At 43.8% G+C, this 13,809-nt stretch overlaps 1 protein-coding gene across 6 annotated transcripts in view; it reads right to left on the bottom strand.

Moving 5' to 3' along the window:
- NUMA1 (nuclear mitotic apparatus protein 1) overlaps window positions 1-13,809 on the bottom strand; it is a 64,647-nt gene that overhangs the window by 20,524 nt on the left and 30,314 nt on the right. For all 6 annotated transcript variants that reach the window (XM_058545677.1, XM_058545679.1, XM_058545678.1 and 3 more), the window contains exons 2-4: window positions 10,070-10,143; window positions 5,638-5,723; window positions 908-987 (exon numbers count right to left, since the gene is read on the bottom strand). In XM_058545677.1, the coding sequence (XP_058401660.1) occupies window positions 908-987; window positions 5,638-5,723; window positions 10,070-10,111 (208 nt within the window). In that variant the 5' untranslated portion in view covers window positions 10,112-10,143. The remainder of the gene's footprint in view (window positions 1-907; window positions 988-5,637; window positions 5,724-10,069; window positions 10,144-13,809) is intronic.

The following is a 13,809-nucleotide window of genomic DNA, read 5'->3' as shown; positions in this document are numbered from 1 at the left end:
AGAAGAGAGCAGACGGAATTCACAGCAGCTCTGGAGCATGACATTGCACTCACCTACCCAAACACCAACTCCCACTCAGCACCACAGAGAAGGAGCCCAGAGATTCCAGGTCACTCTAGAGTCTTGTTCCAACTAAGGTCGCAGAGGAAGCCTGCAGCTAAGTCAGACTAGGACTGCAGACATCTGCTTCTTACGCTGCCAGAGGGTCTGGGCTCAATTACTAACATCTTGCTTTATCAAAATCTATTATCACCTTTCCTATAATTCTCTTGAGGTGGAGATGGCAGATCACTCCCATGTCAAAGATGAGGACTTTGTGTCCACGGCTGTATGAGGGAGGGGAACTGACAAGCACTGTGCTAGAAGCTTTACATGTGTTCTTATTTAATCTACCCATCAACCTTAAGAGTAATTATTATCATCTCCATTTTATAGATAGGGAACCTCTATCCAGAGAGGTCACACAGGAAGTGAGTAGAAGGGCCAAGATCTCGACCTAAATCTGCCTCTGCCCCATACCTATCACCTAAGCAAATAATTCAAAGTTATCTGGGCAAAATGTTTTTCTTGCAAGGAAAAGAGGGTAACATGGATCCTTCCCTTTCCTCCATCTCCTCACAGTGGGGGGAACAGGAGCCCAAGGTGATGAGTCCCCAGAACAGACCCTCTGGCTCTACCTGGATCTCAGAGATGGGCTCTGGAACTGAAGGGACACCCTTCTTCCCTGACTGGTGTAGACGCCACAAGACCCAGGGAAGCTAACCGGGTAGTGCTGATCTCTGTGGCACAGGCTGCGCAGCCTTCAGCCTTTGCTCCTCCAGACATCTGTGAACTGGTTCCTCTGGGCTCCCAAGTCCCAGGAGCTGAGGAAGCAGCTCCTTCCCAGCTAGATAAGAAAGGTGCTTACTCTGCAGAAAACTGCACACAAAGTCCAGTCTCTCTGGCACCGGCTGCTGCAGGATTTGCTGCCCCTCGTCAGTGCCGTGGCTAGAAAAAGAGCAAGTATTAGGACCAGAGTACTTAGCAATCCTTCCCTCCTTGCTACTGCATTACATACTACCTTCCTATTCTTTCAGGCTTGGTCTGCACTGGATCTGGGAGAGAACCAGTCCAGATGCTGAAGGCAGGGGAGAAAATACCAAGACACCACTTAGTCAGAAGGATCTGTGTGGTAGGTGAGAAGCAGGAACTTGAGGCATGCACTCTTCCATCCTATTTGTGAATATAAAAAAGCTCTGTGGGAAGAGGGCCGAAGGACATGGAGGCAGCACAGATGAACAGGAAGCTAGATTCAATAGTCTGGAATGGCTCAACTGTAAAAGGTCAGGAAGCCTGAGAAACGTAGCTAGAGTAAAAGTGAGAAGGGATGATGGAAAGGGAAAAACAGGTCCACAAACCAAAAGAACGGGAGGGAACAAGGTTCTCAAGTGACAGAGAAAAGTTCAACACACATTAGGCTGAAGGCTGAGGTGGCTAAAGCCTCCCAGAGGCAAGGCCAAGGGACAATCACTCTTGACCAGTGGTCATTGCTGTGCATGTCTGTTGAACTGGAAAGGCAAGCGAAGTGCAAAGAGAGCTACGAGGGCAGGGAGGCAGCAGGGGGAGCTCTCTCACAGCCCAGGCCTCCGGCCCCTGGATGCTTTGGCTAAATGCAGTTTCATTTTTGGAGATGAATATCTTCACTTCAAGTCAGAAAGCTCACTCCTCTACCTAGGCTACGGCTGGAGATACGGATTAAAGGGCCTCCTCTTCCTCAGAACCTGAATCTCCAGGTTTCAGTCAACTATATGGAGGGCAGGGCAGGCCCTAGAACCTTCCAGTGCCAGACATCCTGCAAAAGCACAAGCAGCATCCAAGCCAAGATCACAAAGGTAGCTCCCTCCATCTCTCACGTGATTACAAAAACTTCTTCCAAGTGAATCCCTCACAAGCGGCATTCTGGGTAGCTGGTCTGCGATTATGGACTCCTCACAGACTCTTAAAAAAGCCATCTTCCCTACCCACCCACAATCTGGAATGCTGTGACTCCTTGCCTCAGCATAGAGTGGTAATTTACCAAACGGTATTCTATTAGATAAAAATAAAGAGGATTCTTGAGTTAAATGTTTGAGAAGTGCTGGGTTAAACCAAATTCAACATTTTCTAAAAAAGAGGATATAACATGCATTATTTCCTAAACCTATTTGACCACAAAATCTCTTTTTTCCTACTAAGTCCCTGGGATAAGTAAAGCTGCATGGAACACGCTTTGGAAAATCCTGGTCCTGGAGAAATCCAGCCCATCCTTTAAGACTGTGTTCAAGTCTCAACTCTGGCAGGAAGCCATCCAGAACCACTGCTAGTCACGCCTCCACCCTCCTTCTCAGGAATTCCTACAGCACTCACAGATACAACTGCATCATTTACAACCGACCACTCTAACTGTGCGAGCTGAAACTAGGAATATAGCTGGTTTTCTGGCAAAATGCCTCCACTAAACTTTGCTATTCAAGCCTCATAGATATAAAAGAGACAGGACAGCCTCTTTGCTTCAGGCTATTCACACACAGAAGAACAGAAAGGAAAACTTGTCAGAGGGATTGACTCTGATGATCTTCCTAGAGAGAAGGCCAAGTGGCCAAGGAACAAGCCCTGTTCAATTCCCACAGCTTCTATCTGCCCCCAATCCTGCTATCCTCCACTGCCTTCCCCTGAGAACTAGGCATTTGATTTAGGTTAGCAACAGCAGTAGCATCAGAAATGCAACAGCCAGACACATTCACCAAAAATGTCTGTTTTCCCCGAGAAAAGTTGGTCTGCGCTGTCCTGGACCTGAGATGGAGATTAGGGTTAACCTGGGATTTCAACAGCCCTTCCCTGAAAAGAAAAAAACCACACACACACACACACTCACTCTCTCTCCCCCCCCCGCCCCCCCAACCCCCAGTCCAAGGCTTGGCAGCACCTTAGAGGACAACTTGGAAAATGGACATCTTAAATTTCTGACCCTAAACCTACAGTAGGCTAAACCAAGGACACACATCCTTAGGGCTGGACACATCTACTGCTCGTCATTAGGCCAAGGAAATTTATCTCAAAAGCAAAAACTCCTTGATCTAGTCTTAGGTAAAAAAAAAAAAAAAAGCATGCTGCATCCTATTGTATGTTGTAACAGGAGGCATATCATACCTGGCTGCCTCTCTTTTGGTGATGTTAAAATTAAACAGTGGGTTAGGTATTGCCAGCCTAATGCTTTTACCAGCCACTAATGTTGGCTGCCTAGATCTACCACTTCACTAGGGTTTGCAAAATAATTATTTTCATTAAGAATTGCAAAATGCTGATTTTTTTTTTTTTTTTTGAGGAAGATCAGCCCTGAGCTAACATCCGTGCTAATCCTCCTCTTTTTGCTGAGGAAGACCGGCTCTGAGCTAACATCTATTGCCAATCCTCCTCCTTTTTTTCTTCCCCAAAGCCCCAGCAGATAGCTGTATGTCATAGTTGCACATCCTTCTAGTTGCTGTATGTGGGACACGGCCTCAGCATGGCCGGAGAAGCGGTGCGTTGGTGCGCGCCCAGGATCCGAACCTGGGCCACCAGTAGCGCAGCGCGCGCACTTAACCACTATGCCATGGGGCCAGCCCGCAAAATGCCGATTTATAGGTGGTGTACAACTCCACCTATGAAGTATCCTTGCAAAAAAAAAAAAAAAAAAACTGAAGCTAATCAAGCTTAGATCTAATTACCAGTTTATAGACAACAAGGGGAAGAGAAGAACAAGTAAAAGCACCACCATGATGATGCAATTAACAAAATCCAGAATTCAGGAAATTCTACAGGATCAAAAAAAGAAATAGGTTGGGGTATGGAGGTAGAAACAGTAGGAAACAAGATTGGTGGGAAGAGATGATGAAAGCTCTTGCATACCAAGGCTGAAGATTTTAGAATTCAACCTCCTGGCAATAACCAGTCACTGAGGCTCATCAGCTGTGGAGCATCACAATGAAAGCAGAATTGGAGGAAGGCTCTCAAAATCACATGAATACGAATGTCCTGGAATAAGGGCAGATTAGAGATGAAGTCACGAGGGCCTGGTACTCAGAATGAGGCAGAGAAAGGGATGCGAGAAGTCTCCTAAAGGACAAACTGACTCCTAAAGGACAAACTGAAGAGGATGGTGACTGATTAGAAATCAGTGCGAAGGGAGAGGGAGGAACTGAAGATGATGTTGAAAGGTCCTGCCTGGGTAACTGGGAGAGAAAAATGGTAGTGTCTGTACCAAAATAAGAATAGTGACTTCTTTCAGAGGCACTAAGGCAGGTGCTGGTTAGAGCCACAGGGACTTTTAAGAAATCCTAAAAGATATCCTACTAGCAATATACGTTTCAAAAGATTAAAAAAAAAAAAAAAAAAAAAAACACCTGTCCTGGGCTACTCAGCCCCACTAGACTTTGCTGATGGAGAATATCAACTACATTTTCATTCACTTATTTACTTGCTCAACAAACATTAATTGAAATTAAATCAATGTATTGTCCTAAACTAGGTGCAGAGGACTCCAAGATGACTCAGACTCAGTCTCTGCCTTGACAAGCTCAGTTCTACCTTCCTTCCCTGTCAGTGAGCTGTTGTTTATGAATAGGTGGCCAAACTGCTTCAGAGATGCTGAATCCCCAGTGCCAGTTCCTACCTGCCACGTGTGGAACATTAACACCCTTGACACTTCAGTCTATCCTTGGCCTGAGGGCTCTGTCTACTGCTATCCCTTAAAACAGGGGTCCTCTCCATCTCTGTTCCCCTGGTTCCTTATATTATGGCTAGCCTCTACTTTTGCTCATAGTACAAAGAAGTGAGAGAAGGTCAATTTTGCCCTCATGATTCCTGAAAGTTGATGATACAGGAAAAAGGATGAACTATATGAGCTTAATAACTGCAGGTTATAGCTTGATTCATCTTTGCTTGGTCCCAGAGAGGCTGGCTATTAGGAGGAGGCCCCACTCCACTGATTTCCCAGATAACCCCGAAGTTCAAAGGAAACGTGCTAAAGACACAGATATAAAATGAAGAGGCTGAACTGGAATCCTGGCCACATGACAACACCAAGCTTATTAAATGCTAATCAACCTCACAAAGCAAGTTAATCAGGCAAGTGAAAACCCCAGAAATGCTATAATGGCTTAGAAAGGGGCATATCTAAGCTAACAAATTAGAGATGCAATTTCTAGGTGCTTCTTTTTTCCCTTGAATGTCAGAGCTTCCCCTTTCTTGTTCTCAGCCCTACAGGTTGCAAAAAGGGCTTGTGAGAGAGAGATGAGTCAGGAAATAGGGTTGTAGAAGACTCCCACTGAGACAAGAAGACAGGGAGACTCAGAGCAGACTCCTGGAACACTGTGAGAGCACGGAGACTTGGAAGCTTTTCTGTGCAGCAGTGAGGGAAGCCTTAGGATGGGATAAGGGTGAAACCTCTCCCATAGAGAGACAGTGCCTGGAGGATGAGGTCAATGTGTTTTGCTTCTGGGCCCCACACTGGCTTATGACATCCCAATCCTGCCCTGCTTTCTGGTCACAGTGGTCACCACGGAAAGGGAACAAATGCAGTTCCCATCCCAGCATACAGCTTCGCTTGAGAGGCTGGAGAGGGATGTGATGCAGACTCACATGCTGTCAATGATCTTGATGAAGACGCTGCAGTCCTGCAGCTGCAGCACGGCATCCACAGGGTCAGCCACCCGCAAACTATTCACCTGCGAGACAAAGGGAAGAGCCTGGTGAAACTGTCATTAAGTGCCAGAAGCACTGTGGTTCGTTCCTTTCCCCAGATGATGACAATTCTCTGCTCACTGTGAATGCCTAGAGTTGCAGGCTATAGGAATGAAGGGAGAGATGATTCTAGGATTTTTAATTTCAGCAAATAAATGCTGCTGCACTCACTCATCCAGTAACAGCCACCTGGATGCTGCCATCAGAGTTCTACCTTTGGCTTCAACTAAATAAGAGCTTAAATTCTCCTAGGATGTTCCAGAACTAGGGGTATACTTTAAATATAATTAGGCATAAAATGGTTATGGAAGGAAACACAAGAAACTGGTACCACCATTGTCTCTAGAGAACTTGATGGCTGGGAGTCAGAGGTGGAAAAAAGAAAGACTTTTCATATTATAGCCTTTTGTATCTCTTGAATGTTTACATTATAACCCTTTGTAGGGCCGGCCCCGTGGCTTAGCGGTTAAGTGTGTGCGCTCCGCTGCTGGCGGCCCGGGTTCAGATCCCGGGTGCGCACCGACGCACCGCTTCTCTGGCCATGCTGAGGCCGCGTCCCACATACAGCAACTAGAAGGCTGTGCAACTATGACATACAACTATCTACTGGGCCTTTGGGGGAAAAAATAAATAAAAATTGAAAAAAAAAAATCATTATAACCCTTTGTAGCTCAAATTTTTACATTCCAGCCCTTTTTATCTCTTGAATTTTGAAATATCTATTCAAAACATATTAAATATGACATATTTTATATACTCCCACACAGATATAAAATCTTGTTATTAATGCTTTTTAAATTCTTTCCAGACTAAAACTTTGGCTGAGGGAGGAGGGAGAATTGATGGGGAAACAAAATAATTCAAGAAAAAGGGAGGAAGGAAAAGAAGAGCTGGGAATCCCAAAGAAAAACTTCCTGTTCACTTTCTTTGCCTTCAGGCAGGCATCCATCTAACAGTCGTTACCACTAGAAAATTTGCCAGCAGTCACATGCAAATGAATCAGGAACAGAGGTTATTCAACAAGCATATATGATCAACTTCTATAGGAAAACCTCATGAATTCCACAGGCATCAAGTTCAGTAGAAGCCCTGGCTGAAGTTTACCTTTGTGTCACCATGGGAAGGAAGGGTTTGCTAACTCAATCACATGTGCAAGACTGAGGGAGGAAGGAGACTTAGCCTGCTTAAGAACATATTTTTTAAAACTTCAGCATAATGGTTATGTGCAAACGAGTAGATTCTATTGTTTATAAACGTGTTCTTTAAAAGGCACTGGGCTGGGAGCCTCAGACAAGGATTTTAGGTTCAGCTCCTCCACTAACTTGCCAGAAACCTTTGTTATCAACTTCATTTCTCTCTGTGGCTATTTTCTCACTTGCCATGGATGGAATCCCTACCTCATCTACCTTAAAGGACCAGTGTGGGTTCAAATGGGATTATGGATGCAAAAACACATTAAAAAATAAAAGTACTAAATGCAAAGCACTATTATGGTTAATAAAAAGAACGAAGTAGATCCAGCAGGACTTCTACTTCTTAGCAACTAAATTAGCTGCATGCACTGGAGAAGCGAGAGGATTTAAAAAAAAAAAAAAAAAATCAATGATTCAGCTACAGAAATGATAGTATTTATTTCAGTTAAATACTTTCATATTAAAAACAACTTCCAGGGCCAGCCCCGTGGCTTAGCAGTTAAGTGCGTGCGCTCCGATGCAGGCAGCCCAGGTTCCGATCCCAGGCGCGCACAGATGCACTGCTTCTCCGGCCATGCTGAGGCCGCGTCCCACATACAGTAACTAGAAGAATGTGCAACTATGACATACAACTATCTACTGGGGCTTTGGGGGAAAAATAAATAAATAAATAAATAAAATTATAAAAAAATAAAAATAAAAAAATAAAAACAACTTCCAGATGGATCTAAATTAAAATAGGTTAAAAGTAAAAAAAAAAGAAAGTGGAATATAAAATATGACCTCTCATTGAAGTCTTAAAGACAATATATTCATGCCATCTTTTGAGAAAAAACCTTAATCTAATTAGTCAGGAAAGGCCAGTGTAAATTTTCTAGGAAGATTCTCAATATTCCAGGCCAAGATCCCTTTCTATCTGCTGAAAATGAAGGGACTGCCAAGACTTAAGCATTCAAAAACCATCTCATTTTAATACCTGCAATCTAGGTAAAACATCCAAGGGCTATGATTCTTGTTCACTAATAAGACTGAAAAATCATATCAGTTAGCTGATTTAAAGTCACTTAAGGAATCTGGATTCATCCCATACCAATTAAGTAATAATCCAGCAATAGTTTCTTTCATGGATATAAAAATGTATTTTCTTCCTGTGCATTATTTTGCTCTGAAATGAGAAATCATTTGAAAGTTGAGGAAGTGGAAAAGCTCTTTCATCTCTAGTTAAGAGTATAAAACATGAGAGAGGGCCGAGCTCACTGCAGGACCCTAGGGCTGCCTGTAAGGCTTTCAGGGCTGCTTAAGGTTGTACAATCTTAAAGTTCCCTATAATTTATGCATTTATTCCCTATAGTTTATTCATTATAATTGCTGTGTACAGAATAATTTCAAGCTATACTTTAAAATAAAATATAAATTTATTTTTACATAAAATAAATTACTGAAAATATGGAAAACAAACAGCCCCACTCATTCTAGTAATTTAATACTTGCACTTTTAGCATTTTGATTTCTTTCTAACCTTTTCTGCCTAGGTCATTTTTTTTAAAACCACAGTCGTAATTGTCACACGTGTATGTGTGTGTTCTATGCCACTCTTCTCACTAACATAACAAGCATTATTTCATGTTGCTATAGTGTCATAAAATCCACATTAGCTGCCTAACTTTTGTTTAAATTGAAATAGTCTATGTAACTATATTTTAATTCATGTTTATTGTGATTTTTGAGAAAAGTAGACAAGCAACTGTTAAAACTAGTCTTGTGTCTGTTCTCTGTAACGATAGTAGTCACCATAAAAACAAGCCTAGGACCTAAATAAATAAATAAACTGATCAACTTAAAACAATGTGGCTAAAGGATCCCCCAATGTTTAGTTAATCCACTGAACCAGAGAATGGCTCATGGTCCCCCACAACCCAACCAGCCTTTTCTTGGGGACGAGGGGAAGAGAAGGAAGAGACAATGTTTCTAATATAGATATAAAACACTGAAAAGTAATACAAATATATAATATATAAAATATAATAGAAAAATACACATTTTAAACTATGCGACTAAAATTTGCACCTATTTCCAACACTGAAGACTAAGAATACATGTTTTGTACATTAAACACATATTTCCTGACTAAAGATTTGAGAGTGATTCAAGACAGTTTTATTAAACCTACCCTTCTCAGAAATTAAAAATTCATTTCCTTTAAAATATTCTACAATTTTTTAAAAAGCTGGCTCTTTTTAATTGGCCTTAATTGATCAGTAATCAGGGTGACTACTAAAATACCCTGTACCAAGTAGCAAGCCCAGGCAATATTTTAAGTATCAGGAATTATTATTTATTCAGATACTGTGGTAAACGGTTTTGTGTGTGTGCTAAATGCTTTTTACACACATTATCTCATTATCCTCATGATAACTCCTTATGGAAATAATTAAAATATTATTTCCATTTTAAAAATGAAGTGCTAAGAGGCTACGTAACTTGCCCTGCGTCACGCAGAGGCCAGAGCCATGAGTCTAAACAAGACTGTCTGACTCCAAGACCCGTGCTTGTCATCACTACACTCCATAGTCTCTTCTGTTTCTCTGTAGCTTTATATTCCCAATGCTCAGTATTATTTGTTCATTTGCCATTGTCTTGGGGAGAAAACATGAAAAACTTAGCAGAAGGATTTTGGTGCAGTAATCAAGAAGGCAACAGGAGGACAATGGGAGCAGACAGAAACATAGTAAAGAATCAAGGAGAACCTTGCCCTATGATCAAAGGCCTGTGAAGACCAAAATCCTTGCATGTCATTGAAGTTCAGTGTCAACCCTTTAAGTCAGAAAAATGCAGAGGGAGCCAATGGAGACGGGTTTCCATGCCATCCTACACCTACCCTTCCCATGACTGAAAGGGAATATTTACCTCAGAGAACCCTCTTCTCAGCTACACAAGTAGAGTCATGGATCACTGTCAGCAGCAACATCATCAGAAATAATAACACTTAAAAACTAAAGGGAAAGGCAAAGGAAAACTATTCCCTTAGTCTGGAGATGAGAAGACTTGACATAGCCCTGGCTCCTAGAAAACTCCTCTCCCACCCTCCCAAGGTTCCTGGAGAAGTTTAGCAGACAAAGGAGAGGAAGACCACTCACCCAAGAGAGGAGTGCAGCCGCCCGGGCAGCATGGAGCGTCATCTTGGTGATACCAGACAGTCACTCCAATGCACCTGGAACCCAAGAGAAGAGCATTTAATTATATCAGATATCCATGATGAATGAAGAGAGGGGAAATGGTTCCATTTACTGGCTCTGAACACTTAAATAAATGACTCTTCACTCGGCACTTAATCCACTAAGGCACCATGGGAATATTTAGAGAGCTCAGAGTACACATCAAAATTACTATAAAACTTATCGTGTCAGAGCTGACAGTAAAGAATCCTGCATTTAATTCAATGCCCACGAGCTCTATACACAATCTTTCTGTTCCATAGAAAATACAACATTCAAAGCTGGCCTTCAACCCTGCTCTTTGGGACATAGTGCCCTTACAACATGGAATAAACGTGGTTTTTCAGAAAGACCTGGGTTTGAATGCAACCACGTGACCACGGTCTTGTGCCCTTGAACAAGTAGCATAACTTCTTTTAGTCTCAGTTTCCTCATCCACAAAATGGGATCCGCAAACACCTCTCTGGGTTATTGTGATGCTTCAAGATAAAGCAGACAAAGCAAATAGCACAGTGCCTGGCACATAGTAGGTATTCAATAAATTATCATTGTCGTTAAGCAGAAAGGTTGATTTGTGGCTCTTTCTGCAGGTACCCAAATTCTACCTAACTAACAATAACTAAGTCCTTGGGGAAAGCTCTCCAAATTCTGGATTTTTATACCCCCCACAGAATTGTCAAAGACATGGTTCAAATGGGGGACTGGATGAAACCAAATCCAATTCTGATGGAGATCCCATGGGACATTTAACGAAAAATTAAGTAATTGTCCTGTTATTCTTACCCCCAATATCCCTTCACATTGGGAATCGGCCATCTGCCTGCCAACCTGCCCAAGAGACCACAGACCTGGTGACTGACTATTCCCCAACACCTTCTAGCAGTCTCCACAATTTCCACAAATATTCAGGAGAGAAACCAGCCTCACCCCCCACCTCCTGTTATAGGTGCTCAGAGTCACTATTCTCCAAGGAGGAACAAGAGTGGTAAGAGCCACATCACCTGTAACTCTCCCCACACGTTAGCATCTCCAAGGTGTGGGTTCTCTGGAACCAACATTTGCTAAGCACCTTCTGTATACAAAGTGTTGGGGATAAGAAAGACATTCTTGTTCGTAAGATGCTCATGGTCTAGTAGGGGAAAAGAGATACATAAATCCGATAATCCACTCCCCATCATCTCTTAGTCCTTCCTATGTAAGTATACTCTGCTTATCAACCAACCAAAAAGGGTTATTTTCTTAGTCCTTCCATATGTTCATCTTGTGCTGGAAGCTATGTGGGAAATGGGAGACAATAACATGGTTCCTGCCTTTGAGGGGCTTACAGCAGAGTGAGGAGTGAAATTAAACATGAAGCATTAAGTAAGAGAAGAAAATAATTAAATGCTAAATATAACTAAATGCTAATTATAATTGCTTCCTGACCCTGCAAAACCCAACGTGATTCAACCTGTCATACCAACATCACAGTCTTGGAAATAAGCCAATTCACCTGGGCTTTGGCAAAAGTACAGGGGTTAAGGAGGCTCTCAAGAGGGCAGCGAAGCTAAGGGGCCTACGTGTTCCTCAGTCTTGGATGATTTTCACTCAGCATGGCCTATCCATGGGCACTGACTGCCTAGCTCTTGGGGCCAGGCAAGGATGAAGGCAGATGTCCTGAACTACTGCACTGCAAAAAGGCTCTGCTCTTGGTGAGCCAGCCTCAAGACAGAGGGCCCATGCTTGGCCCTTGCGGTGATGGTGGCAATGGCCAAATGCTCTACTAGGGCTTCTTTAAAAAAAAACAAAACAGTCTGTGCTATTCAGGAACAGGGAAATGAGGCCCAGATCACCCCCTCCTCATCCCCACTGCTGCCTCTAGAAGACGTGCTGTCCTTTTGATGAGGCCCAAAACTTAAGTCAGAAATTTTATTTGCAACTAGAGGTAGATTTTGCCCCCTCTGAGAGATTCCACAGCTGTGCTGCTAAAAATGACCTGAGGTTTAACCAACCTCTTCCCTTCACCTCAGACACAAAACATACAACCCTTATGTCCTCCCAGGGGAGACTGTCTAAAACTAGTTGCACTGCTCAGGAAAACTGGTATCAAGGCCAAATGCCTTCTTCTGTGCTCCCAGGGCACAATAACAGGAGAAATCCAATACTCAACAAGAGGAATTCCAGAAGGACCTTAGCTCAAAGCCCACAGAGGGGCACTTTCTCAGAGACAGGACACTGGGGTGACAGCCTTTAGGACAGCCTAGCCATTCACTCTTCTCTGGGTAATGAATGATTGAAGCCAGTGGCACAGCTAGTCCTCGGCACTAGGACTACGGCTTTAAGCAGGCCTTGGCTTGGAACCCGAGGGCTCCCAGCCAGAGCACCATCCTCCCCACCCTCCCCCTGAAATCTGAGGCAGGCCCCACCCAGAAGACTGGGTGATGGTGATGGAAAAACAGATTCCCGCGATTGTAGCCTGGAACAATTTCACAGAAGGATCTGCTGAGATCCACTCCAACTTAATCAGGTACCCTCGCCCCCTCCCAGCCCTGCAACCCCCAATCAACAAACAAACAAACAAAACCCGGGAACATAGGCCCTCTGAGGGCACCTTCAGAGTTCCTACCTACCTGGTTCTTTGAAAAGAAGTACCCCCAGAATCCAAAACAGAGGCTTCACAGAGCTGATAATACACTCTCTCTTTTCCCTGGGTTCAAGAAGGAACCAAGACACAGAAGCAGCTGCCTTATAAACAAAAGGCCTTGCATCCTCTTTACATTTTCAAAATTGACATAATGTAACTCCCTGACATCAGGACCAATTACACTTAACAGTATCCTCTCTATGGTTCCAGCGAAGATAAATCAAGACAAGGAAAGCGATACTCAGGAGACACACAGCAACCTGGTCTGCACTCTCTCTGGGTCTTAAAGAGTTAAAACCTAGCCGTGGTTTCCTACCAGGCTGAAGCTAATGCAAACCACCTGCTCAGATGCAAGGACCAGGACCAGAGGGTCAGGTTGCTGAGCTCTGGGGTCTATTCTGGAAAAGCTTCAGTTTTAAGGGTGGACCAACGGATAGGCCAAAGGGTCTGAGTTGTGGCAGCACTGCTCTCCCCACCCCGCCCCTCAGCCTAGGTGCCAGCTACTTTTGAGACTGCCTCTTCAACTTAACACCAGCCCTACCTCAAGATAACACCAAAGTGACCTTTGGTCCCAGAGAGCTGCAAACTGTACTGATCACTCAGCTTACGAGCTCTTGCCTCCGCTGAACCCTCATTCTCCTAGGTGTTAACTCCCACTTGCAGAATTTCAGGGCCCAAAGCCCACACAAACTCCCACCTCAAAGGGTCCTTCTCCAAGCCCTGCCCCTCTCTACCCTAGGGTTCCGGAGGCCCACAAGCTCACAGCTCATAAGGAAAATGGCCGTCCCATCTGTGTGCCCATGCTCAACAGTAAGATTTACCAGTACTTACCCTAACAGCCTGCCTGCCTGTAGCCATGAGAATTCCCTGCTGTGTGTGCCTTTCTAAAAGGGATACTCCCACCATCTGAGAGACAACTCCCCCCCCCCCACATCCAAAGAGTGAACATCCTAATCTTGAGGGTGTTCCTCTTCCTCTGACTCTGGGAGGGATAGGTCAGGAGGCACACGCAAGCAAGCAGCCAGACCTCACCTGGCAG

Source organism: Diceros bicornis, chromosome 7, assembly GCF_020826845.1.
Source record: "Diceros bicornis minor isolate mBicDic1 chromosome 7, mDicBic1.mat.cur, whole genome shotgun sequence".
Classification (NCBI taxonomy): domain Eukaryota; kingdom Metazoa; phylum Chordata; class Mammalia; order Perissodactyla; family Rhinocerotidae; genus Diceros; species Diceros bicornis.
The sequence above is the reverse complement of the archived record's forward strand: the minus strand, read 5'-3'. Positions and strand labels throughout refer to the sequence as shown.